Source organism: Penicillium nucicola (genome assembly GCF_028828085.1).
Source record: "Penicillium nucicola strain IBT 29836 chromosome Unknown utg000002l, whole genome shotgun sequence".
Classification (NCBI taxonomy): Eukaryota; Fungi; Ascomycota; class Eurotiomycetes; order Eurotiales; family Aspergillaceae; genus Penicillium; species Penicillium nucicola.
This window is the reverse complement of record NW_026643126.1, coordinates 4,050,377-4,069,148: the sequence shown is the minus strand read 5'-3', so window position 1 is coordinate 4,069,148 and position 18,772 is coordinate 4,050,377. Positions and strand designations below refer to the sequence as shown.

Genomic DNA, 18,772 nt, shown 5'->3' with positions numbered 1-18,772 from the left:
CTATTCAAGGCAGGGTTATGTTGGCATAAAACGATGTAATACTAGAAACCAATGGATGGATGTCACGAATACAGTGGTTATGAGAAAAGATACCGTTCACTGTCTCTGGGTCTCTTGTGTCTTTTTTCTATCTATTGTGCTCGGGAGATTCAGGTTAGATAGTTTTGCTTCAAGAAAGGCAAAACCTTGCATCACAACCACCTGTTGCTTTGACTGAATCACAATCCACGAATCCTACTATAACACTTTTCAAAAAATAAATAAACAGTCCATACTGTACGAGGAGCAGCCCCGATTCGTTGTCAAGTACCCGGAGAAAAGAGCCATTTCCCCCGAAATGCAACACTCTCAAAGATTCTGGCCTGAAGTTATAGAAAAGATATAATGGCACCAGGGTCGGAATATCTGATCGTCTTCCGAGAAAAAGGATGGTCTTTAAGAAATAGGGCTCGCTGATCATTCACCATGTCACCCATTTTGACCCTCAAAGATGTCTCTCAACACCGAAAGAAAGACGACATATGGCTTGCCATTCATGGCAAAGTATACGATGTGACTGGATTCATAGACGAGCACCCGTACGAGTCTCCAAATTGTGTCTGCCTGTTCTGATTCTGATCCTATATAGCGGTGGTGAAGAGGTCCTTGCTGATTCAGCAGGAACCGACGCGAGTGGTGGATTCGACGACGTTGAACATAGCGATGAAGCAATGAACATTATTAAGACCTTGCAGATCGGGGTGCTTGAAGAAGAGGTGATATCATATCCCATCCAGGTTAAACCGCAGGTCGCTAATGCAGTCGCCTTGACATATTGATAGATTGAAAAAGCAGTCCGATCTCATCATCTGCAAGCCCAAGCCATGCAGCTCGAATACACCGCTGGAACTATCACCTATGCATTTCCAAGTCTGTGGTTATATCTGATTGCCTACGCGGGCATTTTACTCGCCATTGTGTTATACATCAAGGTCACGGCGAATGCCAACACTCCAAATACACATTAATTCCGTCCATATCTACATCTCAGTCTCATTAACATCTGTATACAATCAAACTTCCCCATTAAGCATAGCAAGACTCTGCGTCAAATATTGCCAATCGGAATTCTCAATGAAGCTCGGATCCCAAGCATTCATATCGAATCCACCATCCAAACGCATAGCACCATTAACACCATCTCCGTAAACAGCCGTATCCTCCACCACACCCTGACTAGACTGGAAAGCCTCATGGGCCTGTCTGACGCGCAATGCCTTTTCCCTCAACTGCACGATCATAGGCCATTTAGCCCCGGGGTCGGGAACGTGTGGATCCTCGGTGATCTCGAAGAGCTTGTTGACTACACGCCATGCCCGATCGACGTGTGCTCCGGTCGGACATACGCATAGTGTCCATAGGACGTATGTCAACGGGTGGTATCCGGTGAATGTTGTGGTTAGCCATCTGAAGCCGCGGAGGAGTTCGTCGGTGTGAATTTCTAGACCTAGTTCGATGGCGTGGCAGGCTAGATCTAGGGATCCTTGGGAGATACCACGGTCTAGTGATGTAGATGTTGGACCTTGGGAGTGGATTATCCGCTGTCGAATGCAGACTTCTGCTTTGGCGAGGAGGAGTTGGCCTAGGAGGAGGCCGAAGCGTTGGATTGGGATATCGGGATCGGCATGTCTGAGATATTTCATGTGGATCTCTCTTCTGAATTCTTCGAGTGCTGGAGTTGGATCTGTCGATCCGTCCAGGGTGCGCAACAGCATTCTGCGTCCTTTGTTGATGTCCACTATAACGAGGGAATAGGTCATCTCCGTCCACCGGGCTTGGGATTCGACTGGGGGATCATCCAGTCCGGAGAGGGCTCCATCATCGATGTTCAGGGGCATTTCCGTGTCGCCGTGGTCATTGTCGGGAACGCTCAGGCCATGGTCTTCTGCTACGCGCTCATCTGCGGACTGTATCTGCCACCAGAGTCGTCGGCGCAGCTCACATTCCAGTTGAGGTAGCTTGAAGTGTTTGCCGTCGCGCTGTAGACCAATAGACTGCGCTGCTCGGATGGTCATACCCTGTAACGTCCAACCAGAGCGGCCACTATTACTATAGCGAAAGCAAGTCTACACACCAAATTGTCAGCCACACAAGAATCAACTCATAATACATTTCCCAACTGACGACTTACCTGGTAAATAACCATAGCTTGCAACGAAGTGATAGTAGGCGCATCCAAAAATTCAGCCTGATACAACGAAATCTCGATACCCTGCTGATACCTCCTAAGATCGACATGTAAACTCTCATTCTGCGTATCATCCGAGATAAAAGCAGTAGTAGCAGCAAAATAAATAGCAAAAAGCAGCGCCCGCACATCGGACTGCACACTCTCCGGCCGGTTAATAGCAGCAAAGATGCGCGACTGCGTCGACGGTATATGCAGCACTTTCACCAACGGCTCAACTTGGCTCAGGAAAGCCTGCCATAGCAGCGTCGCCTGCCACCGACTCGGATACAATTCTTTCAAATCAACTTGCGTCAAGAGCGGATTCGCTATCAGGCCTTCTGCGCGTAGAACCGGTGGACGACGCGGACTGCTGTGCTCGCTTGGCGAGCCGATTGCCGATTGAAGATCCTTCTCTTTATCAAGGACTCTCGAGAGGAGGGGCTCATTGATATAGCGGCCGTCTTTCGACAGGAAGCCCTGGTCTGGAGGTCTTGGTTTGGCCGTTTGGACATCTGCCTTGCCGTTTTGCGGCAATGTAGCTGTACTCGTCCTTGACACTGTACTTAATCCATCTTTACCAGCACCAACCGTCAAGTCGGGTTTCACATTCAAGTCGTGGTCCGTCGAGGCGCATGGTCGGTCGTTGACCATCGCAGCGATGGACCGCTCCAGCTGTTCCAGCCGCGCTGCAACATCCGTCATACTCTTTTTCGGAGTCTGGCGCTTCACTCGGCTCGGGCCGGGGTATTGGCATGTTGTATTTTGGCGTATGCATCTGCTGCAAGGGGTTGATTTGTCGCATTTTAGTTTGCGCTCGTGGCAGCGTAGGCAGGATCGCTCTACGTTGTAGCGACGTTGGGTCTCCATCTTGGGTGGTGCTTTATGTGGACTTTCATATACTTATTTTGAGGACAGTTCAGTTCGTTTATTCACGTTGTGGTGAATTGCATATTCAGGATTTGAAGGTGCAGTTGTTCGGGGGGCGGCGATTCGGTCTTCGGTCGTTGCAGAAGTGCCGAGGCCGAGAGCTTGCCTGCCTCAGGTGTCATTTGTGGCGCTGCTGTATCAATCTCTGGTTCTCTACATGCTTTGAATGTGCCTATTGAACTCGAATTGGTCGATTGAGCTATATCTCACGGTCTATATGTGGATGTGATTTAATCTTGTGATACAATGATGCTGAAGCGAATCAGTAAAGTTCAAAATTGTTGAGTTTGTTATAGTTCGGGACACCGACGAAAACGGAAGCTAAAGAGACTTCTTTCGATCAAGTCTCGATTAAGACTAATTGGGTATATAAGAGTGAGAAAGAAATTGAAGAGGATACATTCATGATGTCCGTGTTTCCTTCTCCATTCGTGTCTAGTTCGGAAGTTGACAATCACCACGACAGTCTCAAAGACTTTATTATGACATAGATTTGGTTCCCAGAGCCATATGCCCAAACCAATAAAACAACGCTAATAAAACACCCGCCCATTTCCATAGTATGGAATTAGAAAACGCTAGAACCACAAAAGCACCACAAAAGAACCACCAAAGATGCAAAAGATCAAGAAATAAGCAAATCCCTCACACTCATTCCCTTCCTCCTTTGCGCTTCAAGAGGAACGACAGCCCTATTCTCAGGTGGGGGAATAAGCGCCGTCCCAGCAGAGAAATGCTCATTTATAGAATCAGCAGTCCCCCTCCGATCCCGGGTCAACATCAGCAAAGCGGCGGAAGCCTCCTGATCAACCCCCTGAAGCTCATGCATCTTCTCCTCCGAAGCCCAAACAGGGCCTAGTGCTGGACTAGGAAGGACAGATACTGCATGCTCCGGGATATTCTGTGCAGAGGGAATCTGGGTGCGAGGGGAGAATGAGGGGGATGTATCCGACATTTGCGACTGCATGCTCCTATTCATGGCCGGGTCAAAGCAGACCGGTGAGGCAGATGTAGAGTATGAGTATGTGGAGGACGAATCACGCATTTTTTCGGGCTCGGGAGCGTTTTCCATGATGAATTCTGGGGATGTGGGGGAGGGTGGGGCGGCTGGAGTATGGGATGGACCGGCGGTTTTGAGGTCTCGGATGCATTTTTCTAGGTAGTTGACGTAGTCAATGCTTGCCTAGGGGGGATTTGTTAGCGTTGTGATAAGCTTGATTGCCCGGGAGGCTTGAGCGTACCTGCAGAATTGCTAGCTTGTGCATCTCCTGTCCCGTACATGCTGGGATCATATCCTTCAACGTCCCAAATTCTTCGTTCATCTTTGATCGTCGACGACGTTCGATCAGACTGTGGGCTGTTTTGCGTGCAATCTTGCGTCCTGCTGCACTAGTTGCACTCGGCTGCTTCTTCTTCGAGGTCGTGGTATTGGTTGCCTCATTGGGAGTCTGAGTGGCACCCTTACTATCCTTCGATTTGGATGCACTCTTCGATGCAGATGCAGCCGGGGACTTTGGCTTCATCTGAATAATCTTGCGGGTTCGAGTCGGCGGCGGAGGCAAGTCAAAGTCCTCCAGCGGCCGCTTCATACTACTCCCCGAACGAGCAGCTTGGGAACCACGACGACCTGACAGATCTGGTGACGTTGGCGACACAGGCACATATGATGGATCTGAGCGAGAGGATCGTCTGCTCTCATTTGGGCTTAACGCGGCTGGAGGTAGCGCAAAGACATCGGTGCCTGTCTCAGGCTGGTCTTTGATAATGAACTCGCCAGACATGGCGGGGGTAGGAGGAAAAGACATTTGAGCAGAAGGATGAGTTTCCAAGTGTGTCTGCAAGGGAGAGAGAGAGCGTTCCTCCTATATAACCGTTCTCGTGCACATAGAGTGTCGCGTGCTTATATATGCCCACGAGCCACAACGGAGGCCTCTGATTGGTCGAGTGGATCTCGTGCCTCAGTGGGCGACGGGCATTTGTTGGTTGTGGGTGGGGCTCGAGCTTATCGCGAAGTACTGGGTACTTGCCAATTGAAGGGTTCGCCCCTGAACTCCCAGGTATCCTGTACAAGTCCGGTTGGGATCAGAGAGGTAGCCCAGCACGTGTCTCTCTCTCACTCTCTCTCCCTCTCTTGCTCTGCCTTCTTTCTCCTCCTTTTTGGCTGGCTTGGGGTGAACGGGCTGATCTTTTACTCTTCTCAATTGGTCATCTCCAGTCCTACTTCGGGGGGTCCATTTCTCTCTGGACTGAACCGCCAATAACTCGAGTCTCCTCTCCGAGCACAGGTCAACTAGGATCTACAGGACGCAGTAAGGGTATAAATCATCCCAATGGACTCAAATTCATGACTAGAATACAGATACCGTGAGGACAGTACCCAATGAATGGCTATAATAGTAAAACAAGACAAATTCCGTCCATCGTAACACATGTTCCATAATTCAACCCCAGCAATCCCTCTCTTCTTTCTTTTGCTTTTATACAGAAACCCTCAAATACGGAAATTAGCAGGGTTACACTTCTCCGTGCAACGCAGATAAGTCGACCAACTACTCAACAATTAGCATTTATTCCGCAACTCTCCACCACGCTCCAAAGTAGAAAAGGGGACTAACCAAAATTCATCATCATCCGGAACAGCCAGTGAACAAGTCTGAGCCTCCAAAGAGCAAAGCTCATGACAATGATTAACATTCACGCGATTGATGCCGTGCGAGGGCCGACGAGCATGGGTGGCATTCTTAGCAGGCGCCGTAGAAAGAGGAACTCGACCACGTGTACCCGTTGTCGTCGCGTTCTGGGCACTGGTTGCATTGGTCGGGACATGGATTTGGATGCGGGCGCCATGGTATGGTCCTGAGAGGCGGGGCATGGCGGCAACGCTACTGGCCAAGGCCGTGAGTACGAGGAGGGGTGTGAAGTGCATTTTGAGGAGATAGTGGAGGTCGTGTGCTCAATTGGTTGGTACAGAGCAATACTCGTAGTACGAGTGTAGGGTAGCTTATAGTATACTTTGATGCTCAAGTGGATTGGATTGGAGAGATGGTGTGTTCTGTAGAGGTCTACATCGCTTTATATAGACGTGGATTTTGGCACCTTTCTTAAGTCTGGGGGCTGGCTGTCAGGCCTACCAGTGGTGTCTGAGGAATTTCATGGCTTTCAGTGTTGCCTGTGAGTGGTTTGGAGAAACCATAAGGGTAACTGGGGCTGGTGATCCCTAGGTTACCGCATTCCACATTCCTGAGGCGTTGGGCTCACTTCACTTTCTTATCACGTATTACCTGCTTTATTGGAAGGGCTCGTAGTTTTTATTTCCGAATTGGAGTCACAATGGCATCTCTTATGAGTACACTGTATATCTAATGCAGAAGTTGTGCGGAGTGAATGAATCACCATGATATCGACCTCGCCAGATGCAAGTCGGCATATCACAGTTCCTCTCATTCCAATGCGTGGCGATCCTCAAGTTCCGCACCCAATAAGAATTCCAAAGAAAAAATAGAAACGAAGCTTGGCTCAGTTTGGCTCCTCTAGTATGTGGACCACAACTTGATATGACAGGACGACCGGCCAACGAGCAGGGGACGGCAGTAGAAAAGCTCTTGGCTCTCATTCCAAGTGCTAAAAGTCTCTTGGAGGCTGAAGACTTCATGCCCTTGCATGTATAGCTTTTTTCTCCATTCTGATTAATCTCGATTTGGATAATGCGCTCTACAGCCCTCCGACATTCAGTTATGGTCTCAAATTCGATGCATGGGTCTATCTAGTCTTTATGAAATCAACAAATGCACTTGTTCATCTCCAACCTCAAACATCTAATTAAACAATCTCTGCATAAGAATCTCTCCAAAGTTCTCCTCAGCAGGCGACCCATCCATCCGCCAGATCCGATTTCCAGCACTTCCACTCAACCAAAGTCCATGGTCACTGGAAGTCTCTTCTTCGCCTTCAATCCGGTGTCGATTGCGACGATCAACAACACACATACCGCGAGTCCACTGACCAAGCGTATCAATGCGAATATCCTCGGGCGAGTTCTGAGAAGGAAGCCACTTTGGATCCTCGGCGGTGATAGCATACCAAATACAAACAGGATCATGCAGACTCAATTGAGCATCATCGCCCTCGTGGCCAGGGTGCAGACGTTCAAGGGTCTTGAAGGTATGACCCATGAAGGCATCAACCCATTCTGCAAGCGGGGATCCGCCGGCCAGAAGTGGGGTGATAGCTTCGCGGAACTGGCCGCGGGAGAGGTTATGGCGAAGGGTAATATCCAGCGGGAATAGACGTAGCGTAAGTGTACGACTGAGCTTTGCTGGATAAGGGGGTAGTTTGGCGCTCCTCGTTGGCGGGACTGTTGTGTGTGGGTTTGGAGATGTCAAGGCGAAGACTCGAGCGGCAGCTACTGCATCTGCATAGGCGTTGAATTCTCCCACTGGGGTTACATTTCCAGGTTTGTTGATTGCGCCTCCCATGACTACTACCTCCTTTACGCGGAGGAAGGTTTCGGGGTCTTCTGCTGCAGCCAGAGCGAGGTTGGTCAGTGGGCCCACTGCTACAAGAGTCACGGAGTCTTTTTCGTTATCACGAAGGGCTCGGAGGATCTCCTTGTATGCTGGGAGCTTGGATGGCGCGAAGGCGCGCTCCTTGTCGGAGGTGGTCGCTGAGGGAATACCTTCCTGGTCAATGGTAGTGTGGAACAAGTGTTCCCAAGCCTCAGTGGGGGTAAGATGTGGGTGCTAATAGGTATCAGCTCAATCTGGCATGTGCATTAAGGAGTGGAAATTCACATACACTGTCGTGGATACCACCGAGTCCATCGGTACCGTCTGTAAATTACGTCAGGGGTTGGCTCGCATGGACAGCTGGATGAACATATACATACGGAAGTAATCAGCCAGCAGCTTCTGATCCTCGAGGGGATTCTCGGCACCGACAGCGATGATAGGGCGATGGGCTCTCAAGGCGCCGAAGCCCTCTGGTCGGCCTTTCTCTCGCCGCCACTGCATCTCCCGTTCGAGGATGTGGAACATGGAGACCGCATTTCGAAGACAACTGAAGCACAGTCAGCGGATTGCATAGTATACAAGATCCTGTAGAGCCTTACTTGTTCACTTCGATGTTTCCAAATGTTAACGAGATAAGCAGAACCTCTACCTCCTCCGGAGTGGCGGACAGCGCCAGCAAGAGACCAAGGACATCGTCAATGCCCTATGATAGTCAGTGAACGGCTTGGTGAGTAGATTTAAGAGTACATACCGGGTCAGTGTCGATAATAATCTTCTTTGCCATACTGAAGTGTTTGTTGTTAAAGCTTGAAGGTTCAACAAGTTGGAAATGGGAGCTTATCGGTTATCAGCGGGGTTGGCAAATGCCCCTCGGAGGGGGCAGCTTTTATATTCATATGATTGTACTTGACCACCCATACTGAATTACTGTAGGGCGGCTCCGGCCTAGAGTCACTGGTTCGATGGAATCTGGAGTCGATTTAAGGCTTAGGAGCTTGATTGTGGTTTTGGTTTTTTGGCTCTAGTATGACTTGTGTATATAAAGTTGTGTATATCACACACGTTTGTTCCGATAGTTAACCTTCTGTTGTTATACATCACCACTTCAGCGTTTACTATTCATACTGAGAGTCTGTACTCATCCGCAAAGCAGCTATGACGTCCCTACCCCACAACTCAAGTCATCTTTTCCGTCGCCGAGAAAAGGCAACCCCGACGGATTCCGGAGTATAGATCTAGCAAGACTAAGTAGGCTAACAGTTGATCGACCTGATAGTCTAAGATATTCAAGTTTCTCTTATCAAATAGAAATAGTTTGCAATACCAAGTGGATAGGAGAGTCAAAAAGCAATTATTGCTAGATTCAGGGGTGAAAGACGCTAAGATTCGTCTACAAAGACGCATCCATGCAGCTGGACCCACAAAATGCCCGGGGGATAATCGGGATATGCATGTGTACATTCGTCGTCATTCAGTCTGGAGTGGAATTATCTCACAGCATATGTCTCTCGACCTCGGGAGTCACTTGGCGAAGGGATTTATTTATACTGTACGGTATACTTGGGGGGCTATTTCTAGATCTGTATACTTGGCACGCTAATCTACATTCGTCCACGACGACAAGGCTCAATTAACGTTACACTTTTCGTCATAACATTCTTGTTGCCTCCCCGGATACACGGGCCCACAAGTAGCTCAACCACAGCACGGTTCTTCCAGGAGCTGTGCTCTGAGCGCTTGGACATAGGTGTCAGTTTGGGTTGCTCCGGATGTCGGGAATACCTGCACGATATGTACAAGACGCCACCCCATGCAGGTGTATGGCCAGGGGGACCAATGACAGATCAGCTGCAATTGTTCTCGGATGATGAGTACTACAGTGGTGGCCAGGTATGTACGCAAAACCTAGCCCCCATAGCCGTGCATTCTCTTCATAACCTCGTGGCCAGCGCGAGGGCTTCTGCAAGGGAGTGCGATTCTATGGGAGATCCATGAAGCTTCGGGAAGAGAGTAAACACAGCCGAGATATAAAGAGAAGGCGGAGAAACTAAAGGCGGAGACGTGGCCTTACAACCATACAGTAATTTACTTGACAGTGGGAGACCGAGATTCAGTACACAATAGTGGACGCAATCGCTCAAACAACCTTGGAATGGAGTCAAGAAATTGAGTAACAAATAAGACAGAAGAAACACCCTTGTACCAACCAAGAAACACCAAATAGTTCTAGATGGGCCAATATCAAAGCCAAGGTCTTGGTGGCCAAGTTTACCATTACAATACGTGACACGGCCCCTTTGAATCACTCTGTCCTTTTCTCGACTCCTCTCCTTTCCCTCTCCCTCACTTCACGTTCTTTTGCGCCATTGCGCTCTTTCTTTCACGCCAGCTGTCCCTTATCCCGACGTCTGAATTCCCTCGACACGACCCATTGAGCATTTGACAACAACACCGCCCCGAGTTGGATTTCCATTCTGGCAATCTGTCCCGGGTCGCATAGTGTCGATCAATTCTCCGGAGTTTTCATCTGTGAGCTTCGCTACTGACTTTCACGACGAGCACGCTGGTGAGTTACTGTCGCAATCTTCTCAATCTCGAATGCGCATGCTAACGCACCCACGCTTGCTCAGACTTTCGTCACGTCTCCAACTCCTGATCCTACCTCTCATTCATCCTCCCCTGACAGGCTTCCGTCTGATAGTAAGTTGGAGTTATCCACTACTGGTCTTGATGGTACTGACTAATGAGTGCACAGCACAATGAACCCATACATCAGCTGGGCAATCCTGCTCGTTGTAGCAGGTGGCCTGGGATGGTACTACACCAATGGCAACGCCCCCAAGGCCAAGACCGTGGTGCGATCTGTCGTCGAGAAGACCGAGACTACAGTAGCCCCCAAGAAGGCGAAGCGCAAGTCTAAGCCTGCCGAGGCTAAGAAGCCCGAGGTTCAGACCGTGGTCTCCCCTCCCACCACCGAGGATGAGAAGGTCGACGCCGAGATTGACCACAAGGAAATGGCCCGCCGCATGGCTGGAATCAAGACTGGTGCCCCCGCTCAGCCCGCTCCCTCCAAGAGCCAGAAGAAGAAGACCAAGAAGGCTTCTCAGCTCGAGGTCAGCGACACCCGTGCCTCCTCCACCACCGGCGCCGAGGGTGACGATGATCTGTCCCCTGCTCCCTCTCCTCGGGTGAACGCTACTTCCTCCGCCGGCTACGTCTCCGACATGCTCGAGGCCCCCGCCCCCGCCGCCAATGTCCTTCGTGTTACCGGCAACGTTGAGAACCAGCCCAAGAAGCAGAAGGTCCAGAGCTTCAAGGAAGTTGAGACCAAGAAACAGCGCCAGAACCGCCTCAAGAACGAGGCCCGCAAGCAGCAGGTCCAGGAGGCCGAGGTTGAGCGCAAGAAGCTTCTCGAGAAGCAGCTGCATACCGCTCGCGAGTTCGAGCGTCGTGAAGCTGCTCGGTCCACTCCCGATACCAACGCCTGGCAAACACAGGAAAAGAAGAAGGCCGTCACCAACGGTGCTCACGCTGCCCCCGCCCCTGTTGCCTCTGTTGCCCCCGTCGTCCCCGCCTCTACTGTTTTGGACACCTTTGAGGAGCCTGCTCAGCCCAAGAAGTGGGCCCAGAACCTCCCCTCTGAGGAGGAGCAGATGCGCCAACTTGGCGTTGCCAACGGTGACGATGAATGGACCACTGTCTCCAAGAAGGCCCCCAAGAAGAAGGGCGGAAAGACCGACGAGAGTGTCAGTGAGACCAGCGCCTCGGAGAACCAGTCCGCCCCTGTGGCCCCTGTCCCCGTCGAGCCGCGCGTGACCGTGACCCCTACCTACCTCCCTGATATCTATCGCTCCCGCGAGAAGGGTCACCCCTTGGACTCTGACTGGGCTGCTTGATTTTTATCCCGGTCACGTTGTATCTTCTGACCTGTATTTATTACCCATTGTTTGATTTTTTTTGGCGTTATGTGGGTGTTTTAAACACCCTCCCTTCGATGAGGGCTGGAGGTCGCATTACATGTAACAGCGAATTTGGCGGAATCCCCAGCTATGGACCAGGACCGTGAAAAAAAGCAGAATTGCGGGATCTGATTTGTATGTTTTGATTCTAGCTATTGCAATGAAACCATCTTTATGCAATAAAAGCGCAGGAATGTAGAGACTCAAATAGCATATCAATGTTGTGTCGTCACTATTCCTAATGCGGTTTAGCGGCGAGTTCCGGGCATCGTGGCCTGAAGTGGCTTTGTATACAGCTCCACCCTAGTATTTACACCTCTCCTCCTCCTCAACCCTCTTCACCTTCATCTCTCTTTCAATTCTCTACCTACACCATGGCCCAGATTCGTGGCACCGCGGGCTACAACCTCGGCCACCAAAACCCGTTCGGAGGGCCCGGTAGCGCAGATGCCACCAATGACCCTAGTCCGCTCGACGCCATTCGCGAGCAGACAAGCAAGATTGAAGACTGGCTGGACACAATGGCCGATCCTGTGAAGCCGTACGTGTTGTTTGCACCCTCTCGACTCGACATACTCGATTTTTCGCGCTGTGTGTGGCTCGAGTCGCGAGAAGCCTCAAAACAAGGGATCCTCAAACATGCACTGACACCGTGTTCTTTTTCTCAGGTATCTTCCCGCCATCGGCCGATTCCTGATTGTCGTCACCTTCATCGAGGACTCGCTGCGCATCATCACACAATGGAACGACCAGCTCCTCTATCTCCGTGATTTCCGGAAGAGTAAGAACCCTCTGCTCGGACCCTGATCCGCGCGCCCCAGGCCGAGGCCCACATCATCAGATAGATTGTGTCTAACGCGATGTTTGCGCTGATTATAGTTCCCTGGGGCCTCACACACACCTTCCTGATTGTCAACGTCATTGCCATGGCTGTTTGCTCGTCCCTCGTCATCGCCCGCAAGCGCACTGAGTTCGCCGTGGCTGGTCTGCTGGCTGTTGTTATCACACAGGGCCTCGGATACGGTCTCATCTTCGACTTGAACTTCTTCCTCCGCAACTTGAGTGTTGTTGGTGGCTTACTTATGGTTCTTTCGGACTCGTGGGTGCGCAAGAAGTTCGTTCCCGCTGGTTTGCCTCAGCTTGATGAAAAGGATCGCAAGATGTACGTCCAGTTCGCTGGTCGTGTGCTTCTGATCTTCCTGTTCATTGGCTTTGTCTTCTCCGGCGAGTGGAGCTTCTGGCGCATCATTGTCAGCTTGTTCGGTCTCGTTGCTTGCGTCATGGTCATTGTTGGCTTCAAGGCCAAGTGGAGTGCTATCATGCTGGTTGTTCTGCTGAGCTTGTTCAACGTTTTCGTCAACAACTTCTGGACTGTTAGTATTTCTGCCCAAGATTCGCCTATCTAATTACTGACAATTCCCAGCTCCACGCCCACCACCCTCACAAGGACTTCGCCAAGTACGACTTCTTCCAAATCTTGTCGATTGTGTATGTACTCCTCAATCCCCACATTAAGTTCAATTCTAACCAACATCAGTGGTGGTCTGCTCCTCCTGGTTAACATGGGCCCCGGCCAATTGAGCATGGACGAGAAGAAGAAGGTCTACTAGGGTAGATGGGATAGATCCTCTCCCTTCTCTCTTTTTAAGTCACGGAATCTGAGCCGACAAACAACATCAAGTCAGTTGAAAAACAATGGCGTCACAGAGCTCTGCGGGCTCCGAGCCTCTAGTCTCCCTCAAATTTTGACTAGTTGAGGCCTGTCCGTGATGGGCGTTCTTTGCATTTGGGATTTTTGGAGCCGATGAAGTTACTCGTGCTCTCATATTGTTTTCGAATTTTGCGTCATGGTCTCGAGATCAAAAAGACATGTTGTCTACCTGCATACGATGTTTTTCATGCATTTGAATTGCATTCATCCGAGTTTAATGCACCTGATACAGTACACTCTCTTGAGTTTAAGTTATACGATCTAGTTCTTCTTGACCATTAACAAAACTCCATCTCCTTTTCCCTTCACCACCATCTCCTCCTCAGGAACCCCCGCCTCTCTCAAACACCTCTCAATCTCCCTCCTCATCAACCGGATCACATCCTTTTCAGTGCCCACTAAATCCGGATGCGCCTCTCGCCATCTCGTAATCGGACTAGCAGTGCCCATAGAAACCTCAAAAGTATCCAAACTCATCACTTTCTCACCATGCAAGAGAAACTCATTCCCCGCCACACGAGCATCAAATCCCCCCTCCGTCCCCCACTCCAGTCGAACAAAGCTCTCCTGGTCAAACCCCTCAGCGCCACAGTCCCAAGGCAAAGGCAACGCAACATAGAGACCCCGTACAAGCCGATTCCCGTCCTGAATAAACGGCTCCAGCTCTCGTGCCCGGATCACATCCAACGCAGCACGGATAGCATCACCATTAGGCATATCCCCACTCGGCCCATCAACATTCATCGTCCAAATCGCCACTGTACCACCGGGTCTCAACAACTCGCCGGCCCGTTTCCAGAACCGAGGCATGTCAAACCAATGAGCTGCCGTAGCCGCCGTAATCAAATCCACACTTCCATCCTCAATCCCCAATCCCTCGATGTCCCGTCCCAACTCCTCCGCGCCGGAAACGTAGAATTCGACATCTGGCCCGGAACCACTCCCACCCAGCGTCTTCGCCGTCTCAACCATACCAGGTGACGCATCGAACCCGACAGCGCGGTCGAAATGGACGCCTAGATCGCGGGTTGCGGGGCCTGGCCCGCAGCCGACGTCTATCAGGGTTTGGGTTTGGCCTCCTGTTTTGGCGTGGTGGGTTAGGAGGGTTTTGTAGAAGTTTGGGTGGTAGGTGCTGCGGGCCTGGGCGTATGTTTGGCCTTGGGTTGGCGTGTAGGACTTGAAGGTTGCTTCTGGGGGCATTTTGGTGGGTTTGTTTAGGATTTGGGGTTGGGGGTTCAGGGTTTGGAATTTGGGTGTTGACAGAGATGCAGGAGGGATTGAGTCGGAGTCAAGTCGAGTCTAGAAGAGGAGCAACTCTGGTCGGATCTCGGCAGATGCGCTCGGGGATATCGGAGGAGGGACTATGTCCGATTCTTCTGGAGGGAAGCTGCTTATGGCGTTGGACTGATTGTAGCCTAGATGTCAAGGAGTCGTATGTGCTAAATTGATTGTACAGCTCCAGTTCTCTGTTTGGGATGGAGATTGAAATATTTAAATTCTGGGAATGGGGATGTTGATATTGATACGACGAACAGAAATGCGCGTACTGGGTAGGTTGTTGAATTTATAGAGAATTTCTGATCAAGTGGATCTTGAAAGAAAACAATTCAATCAAAGAGAGCGCTCTGATTGAAGAGTATCATAATCAACCCATCTGCCAACCTGTCCGCACCAATAAACAAGATAAACTACAACAGTGACCAGAGACTTCTGGGTAGGTAGCAGATCTATAAAATCTGCAATTAGCCCTACATAAAACAAGTTCATTCAAAATTGAACACATCATCCACTGATCCAGTAAGCCAAGTTTGTAGATCTTCAAAAGCATCCAAATCATTCTTTTCTAGCGAGGTATCGATAGAAGGGTCATGCCAATGGTGCGTCCTTTTTGACCCGGTGCTGCGCAATGGTTCTCCGATATAACGGCAGCTATCAAAATCGACAAGAACGAGCATACCATCTTGGTCAAGCATAATATTTGAAGGGTTCACGTCGTTGTGCACAAGACCAAGTGAGTGGAGATGTTCGATGCCAGCTAAAAGGCCTCCTAAGCTTGTTTTTATCTCATCGTTTACTAGCTCACGCTCACTTGAAAGGAACGCTTTCTTGCCTAAGCCTCGAGGATTCACCCTTTCAAGTAGCGTAGCCGTATATCGCTTGAAGCATAGTCCAGAGACTCGACCATGGGTCTCGTTACAGCCGTAGTAAGTCGCGTTATTCGGATGCGGGTGCTTGCGAAGGATCTCGCATACGTCAACCTCACGGGCAATTTGGCTTTCGAGGTCGCTATTGGCATAGGCGAGAAGATTTGGCGTTTTCACGTAGACTGCGGACCAAGTTGTCCTCATCTCTGGTCCCCTATGCTCCGTTGGAATTCGCTGAACTTCTTGGAGATCTTCCAAGTTCTTCGGTAGGACTAGTCGATTTGTCCATTTCCCGGAATAGAGAATACCGTCTTGCTGGACAAAAACCTGAACGTATGAAAACTTCATTTTACCATCAACTCTCTTGAAGGCCTCGTTCTTTTGCACAATCTCCATGTTAAGCCAAGTTATCGATCCAGATAGAAGGTGGTGCTGCTACAAAGCAATTGGAAGAGATGCAGCTTGGGGGTTATTGGAGATGAGTTGAGCGGTTGTATTTTGGGAAAGCTCTCCTTGTTCGGTTCTAGGGAATGCTGTAGTATAGGGTACTGCACGTGATATTACACATGGCTCCTGTGGGATTGGCTTGCGTTCGGACCATTTGTATAGCCCAGGAGTTTTGCCTGCTGTCGCAAGGCTAACAGTCAGCGAGACTTGGGCTCACTCGACAATATAATGGTGGGTGGTGTGGGTGGTGTGGTTGACCAGCTTCTGAAATAAATCTATTTGAGACTATTGAAACCGGCACCATCTTTAGATAATCTATACGGCAAGCCATTTAATGGGCAAGAAAATGGAGTATCGGGGTAAGTCCTGATATATCTCATCTAAACCCCTGGGGTTCATTGGAATATAACCATAAACCTTCCTATATCACGAAATTACCTCCTAGGAAAGAAGAAGCTATTATTGTTGGACATAGTCAGTATAATCATTATAAACAATAGTATATTCATACACAGAGCGTTCCATAGACAAGAAATACCACTATAATAGAGAATAGGCTTAGATCATAAGATGTATCAGAAAATAAGATATCAGATGGCAAGCATATCAATATATGATCAGACTAGATACGGAAAAGACAATATTAGAACAATGACCTGAAGATTTATGATTAACAGACTTGATAAAAGAAAGCTCATGTCTAAACAACACTTAAGACACAAGTAGTTTTTCGACACAACCCCAAACCAAGTTTAATTAGAGGAGCTTACATATGACAACACCTAACTTCCAAGGACATACTAGGAAACTCTATTAGAACTATAAATAAAGCAACCTCACAAGAATAGACATCTCAGAAGAGATGATGACGGAAAATAGATTTCTCTGACCATTTTCTAGAATTACATAAATCTAGAAAATATTTCCACAAACATCCATAACTTCAACGTTTAATTATAGAAACAACGATTGATAATAACATTGGAGATCTACGGCTCAAACACAGATATAAACTTTGATATCTAGAGATCTAATTAGGGAAGGGATGGTAATTTGTGTGTGGAAAACGATATTATAAGACTTGTCTATCACGATACGCCTTAGGTAAACGAACTTGGCACACATCGCGTTCATGGATACAAAACCCTCGCGAGACGTGAGGTAGATTTCAAAAAGATATATCCAAGTCCATTCCAAAGTAGACTGACAGGGACATCCAACACCGACAGTGCATTGTAGAGGTAAACATAAATTGATAGAGCACTATGTACTGGCAACCCACGGGATAGGGAGTGATTATGGTACAGGGGAGAAGGAAAAAAAGTATCTAGGGAAGGGAGTGTGAACGGATCAGAAAATCAAGTCGCAAAATGCGCAGAAACAAAAAGATAAGAAAAGAATGGAGGAGAATGATAGGTCGAGAGGATGCTGTCGTGGGGACTGGCCCGCATTTTTGATATTTTGCAGTTGCGTTGTCCTTTTTGTACTGGACCGGCCAGGTACGTGCCCAGATTGTGTTGAATCAAGGTCTTAACAGCAGGTGTGTAGAATGTGAGAGATCAATGTGACCACTCAGCAACGCAGTGTGGATGTGACGAACCACGGATAGAAGAAGAAAATCAATGCTCGCTGGTGGTAATGCTTCGAACGCCTGGTAAGTAGAACGATAGGGGAGCTGAATAGAGAGTAGGATTTGAAAGTGTTGGGGGGTCGGATGGTGAGCTAAAGGCGTTTAGATGTCCATGCTCCAGCGCCAAGGGCGGATAGGTTGTAACGAGCCCAGACCGACTTCATCGCGGTCATTGTCGTTGATCTCCAGATGCAGTAGGTGGATATTTTTATTGTCCTTGTGCATTGTGGAAAGCGTTTTGGAGATCTGTGGACGGTAGACCTTATCATAGTCATCTGTGGCTTTTGACTGTGGCCGCGATCTAGGGGTCTCTGGGTACTTCCAATCCATACTGGGAGATCGGTCATCGGTATTGGTAGAGAACATAGAGTCGGACCGAGAATGTAATGTCGGGTCGAAATCATCGTTGCTTACACGGAGTCGAGTTAAAGATGGGAGGCGTGGTACTGGTTCCTCTGTGATATCAGACGAACCTTGACCAGAATTGTTGGTCTCTTCCTTGGCCACGTTCTTCGTTGCCTTGGAACACTGCTCGTCAGCCGCTCCACCGACACTGTCACGAGCCGGCCTGTTGAAGCTTTCTTTTCCGGCCATGACTCGGGCGCTTGGTGGCGGCTGTAGCATCCATCTTGTTTCAGCGCGGCTGCAGGGTCCACTAACAATAGGTGGGTGAAGATCATTCACAGGTGGTGCACGGGCGCTGTAATACTTCGAGGTTTCGTTCGGATCCGCACGACCACGACCAGAGAAGCCAATTGAAGAGCCTTGCACTTCCTGGCCCCAAAGCGGTTCATCTTCTCGCTGGTATCGCATAGACTTCCACTTCTCCCCGAGCGGGTGCATCAAACTACCACTCTTGTCCTTTTTCAACTGCGAACTCTGGTCGGTATGCCAACTATCGGTCCGGTGATTGTTGTGTCGAGGACCACCTCTGCGGGCTGGAGGCCCAGGGCCCAAGGAGATCTCCTCACGCCAGCCGACATTGGTGCTGAAGGGAGTTGGTTGCGGGAAGGGCCGGGGTTGGTCGGTCACGATCTCGTCACATTTCTCCCTCTTTCGCTGTGCCCGGATGGCATCCTTCTTACGTTTTCGACGGTCAACGCCCTCGGCGCAGGGGGTGCAAGTAGCGTAGTAGAAGACCGCGGACTGGGCGCCCCGATAGAGCCACATGGCCGACGCGGGGGGCGATTATTCAGAATAGAATTGATTCCTGACTGTTAGGGTAAACAGACGTTCA

At 49.6% G+C, this 18,772-nt stretch overlaps 10 protein-coding genes across 10 annotated transcripts; 3 read left to right on the top strand and 7 right to left on the bottom strand.

Annotated features, from left to right (window-relative positions):
- Window positions 1-465: 465 nt before the first annotated feature.
- On the top strand, window positions 466-818 carry N7511_003310 (cytochrome b5-like heme/steroid binding domain-containing protein; the record flags this gene model as incomplete). The annotated part of the gene is made up of 2 exons (XM_057125735.1): window positions 466-578; window positions 629-818. The coding sequence occupies 2 exons, from the start codon at window positions 466-468 to the stop codon at window positions 816-818; spliced, it is 303 nt and encodes a 100-aa protein (XP_056987894.1).
- A 234-nt stretch (window positions 819-1,052) lies between these two features.
- On the bottom strand, window positions 1,053-3,076 carry N7511_003309 (uncharacterized protein; the record flags this gene model as incomplete). The annotated part of the gene is made up of 2 exons (XM_057125734.1): window positions 1,053-2,105; window positions 2,171-3,076. 2 exons carry the CDS (start codon window positions 3,074-3,076, stop codon window positions 1,053-1,055), a joined length of 1,959 nt encoding a protein of 652 aa, XP_056987893.1.
- A 685-nt stretch (window positions 3,077-3,761) lies between these two features.
- N7511_003308 (uncharacterized protein) lies at window positions 3,762-4,941 on the bottom strand (the record flags this gene model as incomplete). The annotated part of the gene is made up of 2 exons (XM_057125733.1): window positions 3,762-4,319; window positions 4,378-4,941. 2 exons carry the CDS (start codon window positions 4,939-4,941, stop codon window positions 3,762-3,764), a joined length of 1,122 nt encoding a protein of 373 aa, XP_056987892.1.
- Window positions 4,942-5,627: 686 nt separating this feature from the next.
- N7511_003307 (uncharacterized protein) lies at window positions 5,628-6,062 on the bottom strand (the record flags this gene model as incomplete). The annotated part of the gene is made up of 2 exons (XM_057125732.1): window positions 5,628-5,685; window positions 5,752-6,062. 2 exons carry the CDS (start codon window positions 6,060-6,062, stop codon window positions 5,628-5,630), a joined length of 369 nt encoding a protein of 122 aa, XP_056987891.1.
- An 889-nt stretch (window positions 6,063-6,951) lies between these two features.
- On the bottom strand, window positions 6,952-8,428 carry N7511_003306 (putative nucleoside hydrolase; the record flags this gene model as incomplete). The annotated part of the gene is made up of 5 exons (XM_057125731.1): window positions 6,952-7,875; window positions 7,931-7,965; window positions 8,022-8,191; window positions 8,244-8,347; window positions 8,396-8,428. 5 exons carry the CDS (start codon window positions 8,426-8,428, stop codon window positions 6,952-6,954), a joined length of 1,266 nt encoding a protein of 421 aa, XP_056987890.1.
- Window positions 8,429-10,403: 1,975 nt separating this feature from the next.
- N7511_003305 (uncharacterized protein) lies at window positions 10,404-11,540 on the top strand (the record flags this gene model as incomplete). The annotated part of the gene is made up of 1 exon (XM_057125730.1): window positions 10,404-11,540. The coding sequence occupies one exon, from the start codon at window positions 10,404-10,406 to the stop codon at window positions 11,538-11,540; it is 1,137 nt and encodes a 378-aa protein (XP_056987889.1).
- Window positions 11,541-11,977: 437 nt separating this feature from the next.
- On the top strand, window positions 11,978-13,213 carry N7511_003304 (protein ERV29; the record flags this gene model as incomplete). The annotated part of the gene is made up of 5 exons (XM_057125729.1): window positions 11,978-12,144; window positions 12,272-12,384; window positions 12,483-12,976; window positions 13,027-13,091; window positions 13,141-13,213. The coding sequence occupies 5 exons, from the start codon at window positions 11,978-11,980 to the stop codon at window positions 13,211-13,213; spliced, it is 912 nt and encodes a 303-aa protein (XP_056987888.1).
- A 362-nt stretch (window positions 13,214-13,575) lies between these two features.
- On the bottom strand, window positions 13,576-14,514 carry N7511_003303 (class I SAM-dependent methyltransferase; the record flags this gene model as incomplete). The annotated part of the gene is made up of 1 exon (XM_057125728.1): window positions 13,576-14,514. One exon carries the CDS (start codon window positions 14,512-14,514, stop codon window positions 13,576-13,578), a length of 939 nt encoding a protein of 312 aa, XP_056987887.1.
- A 563-nt stretch (window positions 14,515-15,077) lies between these two features.
- Window positions 15,078-15,854, bottom strand: N7511_003302 (kinase-like protein; the record flags this gene model as incomplete). Its single annotated transcript, XM_057125727.1, has 1 exon — window positions 15,078-15,854. One exon carries the CDS (start codon window positions 15,852-15,854, stop codon window positions 15,078-15,080), a length of 777 nt encoding a protein of 258 aa, XP_056987886.1.
- Window positions 15,855-17,637: 1,783 nt separating this feature from the next.
- N7511_003301 (uncharacterized protein) lies at window positions 17,638-18,705 on the bottom strand (the record flags this gene model as incomplete). The annotated part of the gene is made up of 1 exon (XM_057125726.1): window positions 17,638-18,705. One exon carries the CDS (start codon window positions 18,703-18,705, stop codon window positions 17,638-17,640), a length of 1,068 nt encoding a protein of 355 aa, XP_056987885.1.
- Window positions 18,706-18,772: the final 67 nt, after the last annotated feature.